We start from the raw sequence: 17,489 nt of genomic DNA, 5'->3' as shown, positions 1-17,489 counted from the left end.
GAAATGCACATGTTAAACTGTTACCAGACAGCTCCAGGCATACACTGATACTTAAACACTGAGTCAGGTCCTTCGTAAGCAATCCAGGCCAAGGATATTTGTTTGCTTTTGCTTTTCCCCACCCTCTGTTGCCCTAGTAAGCTCCTAAGTACTTGTGTGGTACAAATGCTAATTTAAAACAAGATCTTGGACTGCTGCATTAAGTATACTGCTCACTGAAATTATACTGTACGTCTGCAGAAAGCCTCAGTAATAACTAACAGACATACAAACTTCTCAGCCTATGCTTATTTCATTGTGCTATTAACTTTACAGCCTAATTATGTCTCAAACACCTGCCTAACCAAACTCATTAATGAATTAGCAGCAGACTGGGAAAGAGGATTCTCATGGGGCAGTTTGGGATTGCTGCTGCAGGAAAAGAAGAGGAGCTACACAAAGTCAGGAAAGGACAGGAGTTGCAGAAGTTGCTAAAAGCAAGCAGATTCTTCCTCGCCCCATATTATGCAGGATACAGTACTTGGGGACTGAGTCCATAAATACAGATAATGAAAGAGTTACCCTACAGGTCAGACACTCCAGTCTCCCTCTGGCACACACAGGAAATGCGATATAGATTGAAAAGTCTACATGTTCCTATCTTTCCCCCCCTTTCTGGCTCAGGAACTGTAATTAAAGGGAAAATCGGCCTCTCTCCTGCCTTAGAGAGTGTAGTGGCACAGCTGGTTTTCATCTTGGCTAGCAGGCTCTATCCTCAGGCTACTAAGTGCTGAGTAATTTTTACCAAGCTCTGCTTGCAGATAAATGATGTTCTTCTTTTAGCTGCTGCCAGGCAAAGCTACAAATACTCGATCTTTTATTCTTTTCTCATAAACTCCTAACTTTGAATACTAAAAATGCAGCCAGAGATTTTCCACTGCCATTTATTCTCAGCATGGTCACAACTGTATTACAATTACAGACCTGCACCCATTTGCTGAAGCTCAACTGTAGTTCCTCGTTAACCTGAAGCTTCCAATTAAAGGCTCCTTCAGTTTCATTGATAGTTTGCATATACTCCAAGGACCTACTTCATCCCCCCCCCCCCCCCCAAACACATTCCATGAGAAGGGCAACTGCTTTAAATAACTTCACACTGATTTTCTGGAAAAGCCTGAGGAGCGAGTGCCAGTCTCAGAAGAAAAGCCTGTGTGTGACTGTGCAGCTCAGGTAATTCCTCTCACAGCTATAAATATAAAAATATCTGAAAGCTTCTGAGCAAATGCGGCACAACTGCTGGGCAGATAAAGTGTGGGATCAGACCAATGGAAAGAATCTAGAAAGGTACAACACTGGAAACCCATTAGTTTAATTCAAGTTTTGTGTAGTGTTTTTAGCAAGAACTTATTTTTTCCAAGAAATTGCGTAAAAATCAGTGAATAACTGAAAATTATTTTTAAAACACTGGTTAATCTTGGCAATACTGTTCTTCCACCTACCTCCAGTATGTGAAGCCATGGACATGAAGCCAGCGTGAAGAGGAGGCTGAAAACTGGTAAGAAATGCCATGGCTAATTTTAGAATCATTTCCAGTCAAGCACCATGACATGTAGTGAGTAACAGTGCATATAAAAGTACCTGCATCCTTCTGAAAAATAAAGCAAGGTTTTCAAAGGTATGTTCAAAGCATAAGACTAGTAGTCTGCAAACAAGCAGGGCAGAATGCCTTTGTATTTTAGGATGGGGAAGTGGGGAGAAGGCTCTGCATCTGGATTCTGAGCCACGTTAATGGGATTTCTTCTCTTGCTAGTCCTCAGGATGTGGCTGTCTTCCCTCAGCCCACAGAAGTCTATTTAAACACTATGGTAAAGGTATTCTGTTGTTGTATGGTTTCTAATTTTAAGTGCTCTCAAGCATTTAAACTTGACTGTAAGTGTTTGAAGGTCCAGGGGAGTGAATCTGTGCCATCTTTCCATTATTAAAGCCTTCAGACCCAGGACTGGACTTTGGTAACCTTGTGTTAGGGCAGTGCCAGGAGATACTGGGGTTTAACAGTGCTCCTGTTAGTGAAGCGTTAGCAGGAAACAGTCCATGTTAAACACACTTCACATGAAGCATTCTTCTTAAATGTCTTGTAAAACAAATAAAACATTGGTTAGAAACACATTCACAGCCACTGGCCACATAGGTTTTGTATTTAATAGAAATTAAATTAGTAGCTTAATATACATAATGTGACACTTTCCGATCCAGCAGCTTTCCAATTCTTGCTTTCAAGTCACAGAGCAAATACTATACAAAAATTATAACTAAGAGCAACCAAAGAATAAACACTCACTAGAACACTGGACTGAGAAAGGCTAGATTTATCTGGAGCTACACATGCCAAAGGATACATAACAATGGACCCATCATGGTACAATCATGCATTACCAAGGGACAGATCTGCTGCCAGCCACACACACATCCTTCCAGGGCAGACAACAGCATCCTGGAGTGCAGAGTGGGCTGTTTTATCGTGCTCCGTAGCTGTAGTAGTAAGGTTCATCTGGGCGGTATCCGTAGGCAGTCGCTGGGCGGCCAGGAACTCCTGGTGGTTGACCAAACCCATCAACTCCGATGCTACGAAAGAGTAGAGAGAGAATGTAGGGTTTTGTAGGGTGAGGGGGGTGTGCTAGCATTGGTGGCTCCAACTCTTCCTGCTAGAGAGAGAATTTAGTGAGGCAACTTTGCAAGCCGTATTTTCCTTCTAGCCAGCACTGCTCTCTCCCCTCTTCCCTCAATGGGAAAAGAAATGCTGCAGACAAATCAGCACAACCCTTATCAAGTACAGGCTTTCAGGTCAAACAGAAGTCCCAGAAAGACAGAAATATACTATCCTTTATGGATTTACTGGCAAAACACTTCTGCGACTCAGTTTCTCTGCACATTAAAGTTAACCTGTCTTTCAGGAAAGGCTTCAAGCATGCTTCTTGCAAAGCCCACTGATGACCCAGCCCTACAGAGTACGTACATCTGAATGATCTGGTTTCCTTCCTTCAGTACATTTCTGAAGCCCCTGGGAAAATAACCTGCTAGAAATGAAAAAGTGAGAATACCTAGCACATCAACATAGTTGAGTAAAGGACACTGTTTCTGGTGAGATACAGGGTTAACAGCCTGGCAGAAAGAATTCATCATATACTGAAAGGTTATATACTAATGAGACAGAAAATTAACTTTTCATGTAGAACAGCATCCCTTACACCTAAAGTCCCACAGCAATGAATTAGACACTCAAGCACAAAAACTGCATAGGGAAAAGTGGCACATATTCATACTCAACAATAACTCATGTAGGAGGCAGAGGAAGAAGGAACATCGCCTAAGATACTGGATTATTGCCTATTTATAGTTATGTCACTGCTTAACTTCCACTTCAGTAGGACAAATGGATTCTGATTTATTGCCTGACTAAGGATGCATTGAAAGGAGTTGAACTTCCCCTCTGAAGACTGTCAGAACACAAAGAACCAGAGTGCTTTTGGAGTGGGGAAAAGCTGAACCTCATTACTGCCAATTATACATATGGAACATGGGTTACGCAAGAGTCGGGGCTGGGAAAGAACGACCCATCCAGAAGCTGTACAATGGGTGGGCCCCAGTCCCTGGCTCAGCAAAAAGCTGGCACTCCTGAATTGGTTGGACTGAAAGGGCTCAGCTGAAGTGGTGGGGGACCATGCCCCATCACTCTGTCCTTGCAAAAACACTTTCCTTGGATTGTGCTTCCATGAGGTCCTAGAAAAGGGTCTTTGGTACTTGTTTTCTCAGGAAACTAGTTCACTCATGGCATATTCTGATAATCACATGAAGGTGGAAGTTCTGGGGCAAAGAGGTGTCTTCTGAGAGGGAACGGACACAGTCATAAGCCAAACACCAGGAAAAAAAATATCATTCCATTTCACCTGAAGATATCTTGACAAATACAGCAGGCAAAGTGCTTTGCTATTTCCACGTCTGTCTGTACTCGAATTGGCAATGCCCCTGTTCCGTAATTCGTACACGGAGCCATCCGTCTGATCAATCCCTTCTGCACGGCAAAGAGAAGCAGAGTAGCCGTGGGGCCAGCACCATGCAGTGGCGGAAAGCCTTGTCAACGTATGGTCGAGGTGTAATAACGACGCTGAACCACAAGGTGGCAGTGGGCCTCTATTACTACAGGCAGAGCTCTTCCAGCTACTTCCAGTTTAGTAATCCTTATTCAAAGAATTTTGAACTGTATTTAAATTGATAACAAGAGCAGGGAAAATATGGTTTCAATCACATTCTCAGAATTTTTTTTATTTTTTTAATAAATCTGTAAGTAATTAGGTCAAGATCCCCAGAGTTTAAACTTTGAGGAGTATCAGTTATTTCCAAATGGTTCAGACATATGTTGGTGTCCTGAAGAAAACTGGAAGAGATGAATCAGCTGATAACTACTTTAGACAGTTTAAAAAAATAAAAAGGAACAGAAAAATCACATTAGAACACCTTGATCAAATCACTACTCTTTTCTATCTATTTCTGTGAAGCAAATGAAGGCTTGTCCATGCTTAAAAAAAACTGCTTCATTTTTACATGTTAGTGCTCTTGAAATATACCAGCTTTGCCTATTTGATTATTTGTGCTGGCAGCCTGTAGCAAGAAGCTTCCCCTCTTAGTTGAAGGAAAGGCTATTGAACCCAGGAGGTAACTGAGGAGTAGGGCAACAAAACAGCAAACATGGCTGGAGACTGAAGTCTGGCTTACTGGTGCAGCTGGCAGGCCAAGGGCAGTGATTCTACAAGCATGACCCTCAGAGGTGGAGACCAGTTTAAAAACCAAGACCTGATGAATCCTTGCCACGTTTGCCAAGAACAGCAGAAGGGTATAGCCAGGAAAGATGGTAGCTTCTCAGCTGTAAACACTTGCTGGGTAATGACTGCCCAAGATCATGACTTGTGCCACGTGTTTTTCAGTTTACACCAGCAATCAACTTTGAAACCCCTAGGAAAAAGCTGGCCTTATTTATTATACCTCATCTACAGGGAAAGTTGATGCTCTGCAGAGCAAGTGTCAGCCTGTCTTCACCAAAAGTTAGGGACACATAATTATGCCACCGAGATAACAATACTCATCCCCAAATTGGTATTTTTTCTCCCCATTAGTCAGTCCTGTTCCAGCAGGTACCTAGCAGAAGCGTATGTGATCCCGATAGCTGTGTAACAGATACAGATCATGCACCACCACACAAACTCCTGATAAAAATGATTCGTGCCATTGCCTTAATCTGCAAGTTATTTAAGGCAGCTCTGACTCAAAATGGCACATGTGCACACTGAGATTGGTGCTCGCTATCCACACCATCAAAGCACGACTGTTTTCTTGTGCAAAGTTTACCACCATGCCTGGGGCTGATGGAGTTAAACAGGGAACAGTACAGCTAATTACTATGTACTGCTAACCCCAGTTGCTGGTTCATTTTGAGACCCTTTAAAATATGAACTGTGTATTTTACCCCTATGCCCTCTCTTAATGATTTGTTTTTTTTAGACTGAAATCACTTCTAGCCATCAGTTATACTCGAGGTCTCTACACAAGCACTTCTCCAAGCACAAATATTTCTTTTTCCTATTGGTCTGCCAGCCCCTGTCAGAGCAAATTTCACTTTAAACTAAATGCTAGGATACTTAAAACCTCTTGGATTACTCAGGCTGCTAGTGTGATCTATGACCTTCTCCAAATGACAGCTGAACTTTCCAATTTGCTTGTACTGCTGGGGAGCTGAAGAACACATGCCGAAGACGAAAATGTTCCTGATGTGCACGAGTGAGGAGAGATTTCTTAACAGCTCGACTTACTGATACCTCCAAATTAATATACCTATCTAGGATCCAAGGTGCCCTGACATAATTTAACCTGTAAGGACCAACAGTGCTCCCCTCAAAGCAGGAAATGCCAGCCAGCATCCCACTATGCCCACAAAACGTTTCCTTTCCTTAACTCCCTCCTGCACTCAGAGCCTCCGAGACTAGATAGGCTTTGTGGTATGTCTGGAAAACTTGGCAGGCTCAGATAGGACGCACTATGCCAGCAACCCTCTGCTGCAATTCCCGTTCAGGTATCTTCACTGCTCATGAGTGCAAAGTACAGGAAGAGAGGCTCTTGAGCTTATTCTGAATGAGGGTAATTAGCACCTGGGTGCAGACTGGCCATGGAGCAGGGCTGCTTTCTGTAAGTTTTCTTGATGCGATAGACACCTGAGCCTGTCCACACTAGTGTTCACACTGTTACTAGGGCTGGTGCTGACAAGTTGCTCTAAAATGGGCACTAATTTTTCCAGCATAAGCAGAGCCTCATAAAGGCAAGTCCTGGGTCACCGGAGAAGTTCTTAGTAAAAGTAATTCCCTGAAGTTCAACTGGAAATCCCTGCATAGGATGTACGGACCTCTGAGCAATCCCAGCAAGAAACAGGCCTGCACACTCACAAGAGAAGCATGGAGCAGCATGGCAAGAATTACTTGTAATATAGACTGTATAGTATAAAAGACCATGACTGCCTGTACTGATGAAGGTGGCCTGGAAAAAGTCTTCACCTTAGAGGTTAAAGTTTATGAGCTTACACTTTAGGAACAAAATTTAATCCTTTTCCACCCATCAGTTTAATGGTTGGTAACCCAAAATTAAAGCACCCCAAAATCACTGCCTGCTGAAAATGAAATCCAAGCTAAAGACACACAGTGATTCCACCAGAGCCATAATTTCAGCTACATTTTCATCCTGAACCTGTTCTAGATTCCTGTCAATCCTCCTTCCTCACTCTGCATCAACAAGGCTTATGTCAGCCTCATCTGAGGCTCCCAGCTACTCAGTGAGGATACAAGTTTTATAATTTTATTAGGGAAAAAAAATAAAAAAATTGTAATTGATTAGGTACTCTGACCTTGGCAAGAGGAGCAAACACTGCCTACAGCTCTCAACTCATCAGCAACCTTAACCAAGTCCTAACTGAAGGAACTGCACCCAAAGTTCTCCACATGGTTGAGAGAGCTGCTGAGAGGCATTAATAGGCAGCCCCAGTGACACCTGTTCTTGCTGCCATTGATCGTACCTCCAGCTTTGCAAAACTCCTCCTCAGTATCAGAGAACAGGATTTGAATCAGAAGGTTCCTGAGCATCCTTCAGAAGCCCGACATCAGTACAGTATATAGCAACTCCACTGTTTCCTCTGTACCTTCTCCCTTTATACACCTTATGTTACAGTTTCTAAAATACACCATTTTCACTCGCAAAACATCACCTACCTCATCCCAGGCAGGCATTTAGAATTTGATGCAGCACATCCTCAAAGTCCTAATATTTCCCTTCTGTGAATCTACTTGTGTGTGATGGCACCACTGATAACATACAATACAGTTACCACCCTATATTGCCTTATAAACTCACATGCCATAAACCCCTATAATCTGTAATGCTGTATCAGGTTTCTGTATGTAACAGACAAAACAAGTTATGTTCAGATGAATACTGAAGGCTGTACTTTTGCCTAAGGAAGTACCTAAGCCATAGACGTTGCACACCAGTCTCTCCGAGATAAGCACAGCACTATAACCTGTACGACTGAGATGTACAACTGAGATAGAGCTTACTGTTTGTAATGCTTGCCAACAAGAGACAGAGGAGTTTACCAGCAGCAAGTCTGTATTTTTTCTCTCCCCTCAATATTTTTGTTTGTTTGTTTCAAAGTGTTGATGAAAGGTGCTAGACTGTAGGTCTAAGAGAACAGCTGCACTGCAGGGTAGTATAATCCCATATGGGATGGAGAGAGGCTGCAGTCTTGCTCCTCCAATTAGGGATTAGCCTTTCTGCTGATGCTGTCAGCTAACCACTGGATGAGATATCATTTTCATAACACCAGTCATGAAAGAGTGAAGAGCATCAGAAAGTAGCATAAAGCTGGTTGCCTTTTCCCTTGGTTAGAGTTGAGTGACTGAGAAGATGATCCTACTTACTTCTGCATGCCAGCTACCTCTGGTTTTGCTTCACTGACCATAAATTTTCTGCCCTTCAGAGTAAAAGCACAAACCATGGGTTATGGAGAAACAGCATACACTGAGAAGCCTTAGAAAAAAACAATGTTTCTTTATATAATGTCCTGTAACTGTAGATTCTCCCACTACTGGTAATGACGTTAAACTCCAAACCACAAGTCTCTTAAATTTTGCCTCTCATGGCCCTGACTTTTTCTTCCCTATCTGTGAAGCTTTTTTCCCATGCTTTCTATCCCTCAAGCTCCACTGGGAGGGGAGTTTTATGGCAGGGACTGTGACTGTGCACACTGCATCAAATACCAAGTCCATCTCTACATTAGCACTGAGTATTAACGTTCCTTAAGCAGTAATACTGTATCTGCTCAAAATATAGCGATTTCAGAATGAACCTGTGCAACAATACTTTAGCTCCCTTGTGCAGATATAGCTTTTAGGGATAATGTCTCTCCTTTCATGTGATCCAGCTTTCTTTAGTCCACTTAATGACTTAAAGTTTCCAGTGGCTCTGGACTTGGTGCCCAGTTGTATCACAGCACAATACTGCTGTTTCTCCCATTTAATTATAAACAAATGCAAATCTGACAATTGTGGAGAAATGAGCAGTGTCGTCTGTGTCAGGCTCCAGCTATGCGCCAAGCAATAAGCATGCCAAAATTCACTGGTGGGGAGGCAGCATTTAAAAAAATTAAATAATAAAATATGTATTTCCCAACTGAATAGTAAGAAAGCACTGAACTAAAAACAAATGACCCTGCTTAGCCAAATTCAGTAAGAGCCTTGCTTGAAAGCTGTAGAGCTTGCCTTCCAAGCTCTGTAAAAGCAGCCTAGGACTTGGGCTCAGTTTCTTGCTCTGTCAGTTACCTGCTGTGCGATCCTGAACAAGTTGCGCCTTTTCTCCATGACCTCAGTTTCCCATTGGAGTATTGAAAGAAAAAACCCCCCAGACATTAAAAGACAGCCAAGTGACAAAATACAGTACTGAGAAGACTCAAATTAGACTGACACAGATAGAAAAGACTTTTGCTTATTCTGTAACATCCCTCATAAAGGGGAAAAAAAGAACTTTTCTGATCTCCTAGAAAAGCAACCAATCCAGAACATGTTCAGTGGGCAAAACAGCAACTCCAGTTGTTTCATAGAGCCATCTTGTTTCTTTGAGGTGCAATAGGGATAATTTCACGAGCATTCCTTCATTCATAGCTCTGCCACACGGACAGGGAGTTTCTCAGCTATTCTGTACAGGATTTGTTAAAGGTCAAGTGCACAGTCAGAGCTGGAACAGAAACCAAGAGTTCTGACTTTCCATTATAAGCCTGACAGAAACATCTCCTCTGCTGTTGGCTCAACAACTGCCCATATCCACTGATTAGATACATCCATTTCTTAAAAATTAATTATGAACTAAAACAAATAAAAAAGCCCTGAGAAGCAGGTAATAAAGATGTCTTTTCCTCCCACACTCTCCTTGCACAGTCCAAATTATTTCTGTCAACTCCATAAACTGAGGAGTACATTGCTTTAATCTTAAACGATAATAAGTCTGGCTTGGGAAAGTTTCAAGCATCTCTTTCACTGGGCTCCAGCAATGTCAGTGTTACGTTGGGTACAGATCGTGTAAGTAAGATCATGAAGTGTCAACTTCATAGAGGTGACTGGGGTCACTGACTACATCAGCTCAGGATCTGGCCCACGTCTTCCACAAGCCTTCCAGACAAGAAGTGTTTCTTGCTTCCTTTGCTAGGTTACAGAGCAGGGCCACTGTGAAAATGTAGTCAGAGATAAGCGGTTGAAGCAGAAACACAAGCTTTCAGTGCCCTGCATTGAAGGGCTCCTAGTTGGAGAATTATTCCTTTTAAATATTTATACAAGCTCTCCACGTCCAAGCACTGCAACTAGGCTCCGTACTTCAGAACAAGTGGGGAAAAAGGTTCCCTCTTGTGTACAAATGCCCAGAAAAGCCATGCCAACAGGTTACTGCACTCAGCACCAAGAACCAGGCAACTCAATGTGCATGATAATCCAGATGCTGGAGAGAGGGAGAGTCAAAAAATCTGTTCTGCTTTGACTCTGACTTACAGCTGCAGCCAATAAAAGCTTTCAAAGTCTTTTCTGAAAGTTAACATTACTGGGGGATTTGCAGCGCTTACTAGAGTGCACACAGCAAATGCAGTTGGAGCGTTATTACTGATGAATAAACCTTAAATGTTTTTTACCACCACAAATGATTGTCCAGATTTCAACCACTTATACATAGCAACATAGGGCCCTAGTGAAATCTTGTCAAAATCTACTCCAAATCAGTAACGATTATAGTTTAAACCAAGAAGGAAGTAAATCTCAATGTCTCTTCCTGCTTGCTTTCTTAGGACAAACACTTGACATATTAGGGAACAAGCCAGATACAGATGTGGAATATTTTCTTGGAGATCTATACCTTGGAGTAGCATTATCATGCAAAATTTTAAACTTCAATTCAATGAGCAAAAAATAAAGTGTTTCCAGGCCAAGGTTTGGGCAGGGAGTCTTGGAAAAAATAAAAGCTTAAAGAGATCAAACCCCAGAAGGCGAATAAACTCTTTAACTAGAAGGCTGAAACACTTCAAACCTTCTAGTTTTCCAAAAGGAAGAGAAGAGGGTGGTTCAGTCATCATAGCTCAATGACTGAAGCTGATCAGCACAGATTCAGAGAGTTAAATTTTAGAATGAAAGCAATTTTAACTATTTGGAAAAGAAATTAATTTGATATGTTGCATTAGTTTTTATACTAGAGACTTGTTTGCAGCACATATTCAGTTCAGATAATAGCCGTAAGAAATATCCCACTGATACACAAGACTTTAAAACTACTCGTTGTAGGTTTAATTTTGAATCCTGTGAGCATGCTTATATGTAGCATACAAAACACCCTTTGCTTTATTACAGTTTTAAATCTTTCTTCCAGGTCTGGCCTTGCAACCACTTGTCTTGATAAAATAGGTCACTTGAAAAAGGAAAGCTCAATAAAATGAATTACAAAACCAACAAGATTAAACTGATTGTGCTGTTTTTGTACAGTGCAGCCAAATTCTGCAAATATGCTGCTGGCTGTGGTTTGGCATTTAACAGCATGCGATCAGTGAGAAGGAGGAAATTTTATTCTCATTAACTGTTGCAGATTTACTGCAGTGAAAAAGGGCTATGTAACCTGAGAAGTGACAGAATGGAAAGATCAAAGCAGCAGTCTGGAAACTAAATAAACCTTCTGGCTACTTCCTGCAAGGAAAATTCACTCTGGCAATGTAAAACAGAGTCCAGTTAAAAACTACTCTCAGTTTTATGAGCTGTCACAGCAGCTTGAGTGGTTTGGACCAGTCAAGTTTAGAACATTATATTTCCTTGTTTTTGTCTCAGATACTTCTGTAAGCAGTTTTATAGTTTCTTTTTCTTTTTTTTTTTTTTCCCTTTTTTTTTAAGTGAAAAATAAAATCCTTTTCTTTGGATGAAATTGAGAAGGTCACAGTTAAACTCATTAAAACAAGCAGGTCTTCATTTGCACATTCCATTCCCGTTTACTGTGTTTTAATATTTTACTTTGAGATTTATAAGTAATGTACATATGCTTTAATAACTCTTCCGCATTCTGTTCACTTATTGTTTAATATAAGTGCAAATCAGTTTACAGAGCCCAGATGGCTTGTAACCAGGGAGCCAGTCTATTTCTAGTAGCACATCTGGAGGGACTAAGAGTGGAAGACAGAACGTGGGAATTAATTAATGTTACATTTTAGAAGAGACAGACCCAGGTTTGGGGTATTTTCTGGTTAAGACATTCCAAAGGACCTGAGCTAACTGCTGCAGCATTCTGGTATTCTTTTGAAATTCTTAATAGCCACAACCCTGTTGGTTAAATGAGGCCAACTGCAGGTGGAATATAGTAAAATAAAAAGCAACTAAAAAAATGTTAAAGAAGTGACTGCAAGTGAAAGAGGCCCAAGCATCCTATATTCCAGAAGAGCTTAAGTGCATTAAAACCTCAATGCTAACTCCTCCCAAATGGCATCTGCAACTTGCTGAAAAAATTGCACCTTTAAAAATATTCCCAAACAAGCTATTTCATCTCTTAGCATGCTAGTGTAATTTTTCAGAGCAATTCAACAGCTCTTACAGCAAATGAAACAAGTACTTCATGATACGGACCACACACCTTGGAGAAGTGGTGTGGTCTAGTCACTGTGGCACTGAGAGCACCAACAGGAGAGCACTGCTTTAATTCCAGGTTCTGGCACCTGACTTTGGATGAGTAACCCCACTTCTCCTTGACTTTGGTTCCCTGCCCATCTTGACTATCAGCTCTGTGTGTTACAACTGTGGACACTGCCTGCGTGTTGGGGGATACAAGGAGAGCTGCCTGGAAGCTTCTCCTGATATAGTCCAAGTAGAGAATAATAATAATAAACACCCAAGCACATTAAAAAAAAAAGCTGCTGTATATTGAATACTGGATATGAAGAATATTGTCCTTTTCTGGATATGCATAAATCACAGGTAGCGCTGGACCCTAATCCTTTGGTGGTGCAGTATGCACAGACCTTCAAACTCCAGGAAAAACTCACTGGTTAATCTGGGTCATAGAGAAAAATCTTCCCCTTGAATAATCAGACTCTTGGTCTTCAAAAATGCTACCAAAGCTGTCCACGTCATAAGAACATAATTTGGTCAAATACCTAAACTAGTGACACCTAAACTAGATTGTAATATGATCAGGTTGCGGTATTTCATTTTTATAAACACTGCTTTGAGAAAACAGTATGAAAAAAAACCCCAAAACTGACAGCAGGGAATATGACCACTACCTAAGAAAAAAAGTAAAACAGGGAAAGGGATAACTAGTTTAGTACTGGTGCAGAAACAAATTATTACAAACTAGAAATGAAGAAACTCAAGTTCACATTCAAGAGCTCTTAGCCATGTTCTGGAAGCACCACTCCCACATTTAAGTATTGAGGGAAAACAACTACACAGTGAGTTCTGGCTTAGGCCATGATCCAGGATCTGAAGAAACCAGGTGAAGTCCTTCAAGAAGCTTGTTCCAGACGTTGATCAAAACCCTTCAAAAGGCAGCAGTTCCTGCTTCCTTCTTACTATATTTTAGTTGCAAGATCTTAATGCCAAGCAAATGTACCACCTGAACGCAGACTGATGAACAATAAGAAACTTGCCTGCCTGCTTCACACAGATAGTCAGTAAACGCTGTATTGTCCAAATGAGAAGTGTCCTTTATCCCTGTTACATCAAGCTATATAAAGCCATATTAGAAATTTAGGGGAATCCTGCTGACTATATTCAGTTTAACTTATTTAAAACTAAACATGTAGGCAGTTATAGCAACAGAATATGATTTAAAAAGAAGATGTGACTGCCACCACTAACAACATTTTTGTGAGATTAAAAAACAAAACAGAAAACAACCACCAACAACAAAAAAACATACCCCACAAAACAAAGCTGAAAACCCCCTTATTTGTCTCCAAGAACTTCACTGGTTCTGGGCTTCTCTTTAAGTCCTTTTCAAATTTGCTTCAGTGGGGTTTACAATTTGCTAATACTGATGTGTGATAAGCTAATAAAACCTGCCTGCGACGTTATAGGCCCAATTTACTAATAAAACCTAATTTGATTCTCTTGGGAAATGCAAATTAAATACTGTCCAAATGGCAGAAGCTGAGTACAACTCTGCTGAACATACTGCAAAGGCAAAAAAGTTTTCATGTTTTGTTTTTAAAATAAAGTTTAAGTATGAAAAAGAAAAAAGGCACAGAACTGTAAGAAATATCACTATGGTAAAATGCTTTAAAGTAGAATCATAATAACTTACACTTTATTAGCTTTTTTCTATTAGTTAAAATATTTTAGATTCACTATGTGTCCACCTCTTAAACAGGAAAGCATTATTGCCTTTATTCAAATGATGAGGAGAGAGATGTGGATACCTTCAAATCTACTGTAGCACAGACCCCACGAGATCATGGTTTTTATCTAAGCAAATTTTCCCAAGAACCATGAAACAAAGTTTCTTCTGCCACTGAAAGCTATAACGGGCTGCCTGAGGCAGCTCACTTTTACTGTCTACTAATGTATTAGTTTTTCACTTTCAGAGACCGCCTTCAAGACAGCACTTAACTGCTGAAAGGCTGGAAAGGGAATGTTCAAACTTCTAAATAAACTGTGCACATCACTGAAAATGTGACATGGATGAGAAATACCCCAGAACAGCGTCACCAACTCTTTCAGTCCTTATGAAGGTTCTTTATTTCAGCAATATATCCTGTATGGTTTAAAGACTAAAACAAGGAAGAGATTAAATCCTCAGTGCTTGACAAGTACATGTGACTGCTGTTAGCAAATATAATTGAAAATGAAGATCTACATGTAAGATAGCTACAAATGTTGATGTAGAATTTAAGTTACAGATACAACCATTTAAAAACATTTTGCTAAACATTCACAAAGTGAGCATTTGCCAGTGCCTGGCGCTCTTCCTGTACCTGACCTGAACAGAAGCTATTCAGCTGCAGCTCAGGACTGGGAGTTCACATGACCTTGCAGGAGTCAACAGGAATGGAAAGGCTACAGACCTGTGTCTTTCCCCTTGAAAATTCACATCTGATTTTCAACAGCGTACCCAAGCAAAAAAGTCTGTGCATATGACTATTCTTGCCATTGAATGTGGCCATTTAGCACAGGCAGATATTACATGTGGGTAACGTAACTAGAGATAAAGTAAGTCACAGTAACAGTCTTCCCTGTGCTCCCACCATGACCTACAGCCATGTATTACTGAAGCCCACATCACCACAACTTCTGTCAACCCAAGACACAACAGCTTAGTTATACATGCCTATTCTTCCCAGAGACAGACACAACAGAAGTCAATGCAGAGCAGCCTGCAAGGTGCTGGCTCCATATACTTAGCTCACAAAATATCGCAATGACCTTCCCATGGCAAAAAGACTACATGTAGTTACAGTTTTAGGCTGTAAATCCAGGCAAGAGGAAAGATGTTCCACCAAGAACAGGCAGCCACCCCATAAAACCGGTTTTGCTTGACATGCCAAACCTCACTGCTTCCTGGGAAGAAGTTTCAATCAGATCTCTGTTGAGAGATGTGAGCGTACACACAGAAATGCCCTGTCTTAGTAAAAATAAAGACTGTGCAATGGCAGTTCTGCTACATCAGAGGTTCAAGGATTCTGTAGAGGAGAAAACTTCCTCAGGATGAGGGAAATAAAAAATTTTGGCTAGCTCCAGCATTCATAACTATTAAACTTTCTAAAGTTACAGACAAAGGACTTGGGAACTCTGATGAAGGTATTAACAAAAATTGGCTTTTGCACTTCAAGTTTGTATCATTATCTAGTTATTGCCAGGAAAGGTTAAAAGTGGTCTGTTCCCCAAAGGGTAAAAAAATACTGTAGATATCCTTATTATAAGATATTTAGCCATCATTGTTATGTTTGTATCTTAAAGTAATTAGTCTCAAGAAGGTTATTAAAATTTGACAAATAGCAACAGATTCTTGAAGATGTCTTTAAGCTGGTCTTTATCCCTGGCAGCTCAGACACTAAGCTGTCATCACATCAGCCAAAGGTGAGGGACTTCTTGTTTGCTACAATCATAAAACTTTCACTCTCTATTAAGAGTTATCAGAACCAGAGCCTTGAATACAGATTTTAATAACAGATGAAAATTTCAAATCTATGCCTAATGTCCATCTGTTTCTCAAAGACAGAAAGATGATTCAAAGCTGGTAATCTAATCACAGAAGTCTTTTCATAGCCAATGAAAAAACCTGCATACAAGCTGTCAAAACAACCTCCTCAGCATGTATTTTCTGCTGAATGGAAAACATACCTTACAATCTGTTTGCATTCTGCTCCCAGTCTTTGAGGAAAACAAGAGATGCTGTTTATGCATTTTATCACTGCTTCTGTGTACATTATATTCTGAAATAATTCTATTTATAGACATCATACACAGCAGTAAAATTCCAGTAAGAATATAGGTCAGAAATAAGAGCTGTAAACTAAAGCTGCAAAACAAACTAGCTTACGAGAAACAAAGCATTTTGATTTCTAATAATGCCTTCAGTCCCTAAAGTGAGGGTGGCAGCATTAGAAAAATGGCAACTTTCCACATCTTTATTATGTGCTGCTTCTCCTTTATGCTGACAAGTACCAGAAACAACAATTATTTCTGCTTCAGGATACGTCCAGAATAGCAAACATGCAAGCAAATTGCAAACTGAACTTAGGGGTAGATACTTTTACAATTGCATTCAAAGTTGTTGTGTACGTCACAATGCAGAAATCAATAATGGAGAATAGCATTCTCAACTGTTGACAGTAGTCAGTCTCTAGGTTTCAAAGGAAAGTCCAAGAAACCCTGTCAAGGGAAGGCAATGTCATTGAAAAATGCAGTCCTTAAGATACTCCACCTAACCTGTCATACGTAGAGATGTTCTTACTGCTAATACTATTACTCCATGTTTCCCACTTAAAAAATAATGGGGGAAAAACCCCTCTGTGCTAACCCAGCAGGTACCTATAAATACCTTAACTTTTTTAAAGTTATGTTTTACTTGACTTCAAAAAAAAAAAAAAAAAGGACTTTCCTACCTGCCTGAGACTGCAGCAGATCTAGGTATGTAGGTCCAGTCCCTCCTGGGACAGGGACTCCACAGGAGATGGTTCTGATACCCCTACTAGGTTACAGGAAAGTCAACCACTTCATCAGCTGCACATCTGGATACTGCCACTGCTCCAATTCTTCTGAATTTTCCTGAATGTAACTTGGTGGAACTGTAATGGCAGAGGCTGTCCCAGACCTCTGCTAAGAACTAGTATCCTACAACCAAGGAAGCACATGGTTCTCACTATCTGCTCAATGCAGTATAACTGGTATAACAATATATGACAGCTGTTGTGGGCTGAGCTGCCTTAAACAAATATTATTAAGTATTGCTTACAGTGAAAATCTTCAAGGCAACTTGAGTTTGGTTGCAATCCTTGAAAACCTCTCCTCAAAGACCATTTCTCTGGCTCCAAAAAAATAGGGTTGATGATAAGCACATTCAAGCCCTGGTAACACACTGGGGGCACCAACACTGTTTCAACACTAGCTCAGTTTCTTAGTGACATGCAGGCACTAAAAAGGTAAGTCTTTCTGTCTGACTTCTTAAGGCTTTCCCAGAGGCAAGGAGAAGTCCTGATCCAGTCTAAGCACATTGCAAGAATAGGAAATTACCTCAGAGACACTGAAGATGTAACATATCCTAAGTTTTCCTCATTGCAGTGCAGAAAGGATAAGAAAAGGATTACTCAAAGTTGAGTAGCAAGAATTCAGCTCATGATTGTCACCTACCTCAAACTTCACAGGGTGGTCTTAAATGAAAGAAGAGACTTCTTCAGAACTCACCTCATC

General features: G+C 40.6%; 1 protein-coding gene across 2 annotated transcripts in view; it reads right to left on the bottom strand.

Annotated features, from left to right (window-relative positions):
- Positions 1-2,156: 2,156 nt before the first annotated feature.
- KIFAP3 (kinesin associated protein 3) overlaps positions 2,157-17,489 on the bottom strand; it is a 70,102-nt gene continuing 54,769 nt past the window's right edge. For both annotated transcript variants that reach the window (XM_061345482.1, XM_061345483.1), the window contains exon 20: positions 2,157-2,601. In XM_061345482.1, the coding sequence (XP_061201466.1) occupies positions 2,493-2,601 (109 nt within the window). In that variant the 3' untranslated portion in view covers positions 2,157-2,492. The remainder of the gene's footprint in view (positions 2,602-17,489) is intronic.

Source organism: Neopsephotus bourkii, unplaced genomic scaffold (assembly GCF_033783945.1).
Source record: "Neopsephotus bourkii isolate Nb327-2 ecotype Australia unplaced genomic scaffold, CSIRO-AGI_Nbou_v1 NB_234, whole genome shotgun sequence".
Taxonomy (NCBI): domain Eukaryota; kingdom Metazoa; phylum Chordata; class Aves; order Psittaciformes; family Psittacidae; genus Neopsephotus; species Neopsephotus bourkii.
The sequence above is the reverse complement of the archived record's forward strand: the minus strand, read 5'-3'. Positions and strand labels throughout refer to the sequence as shown.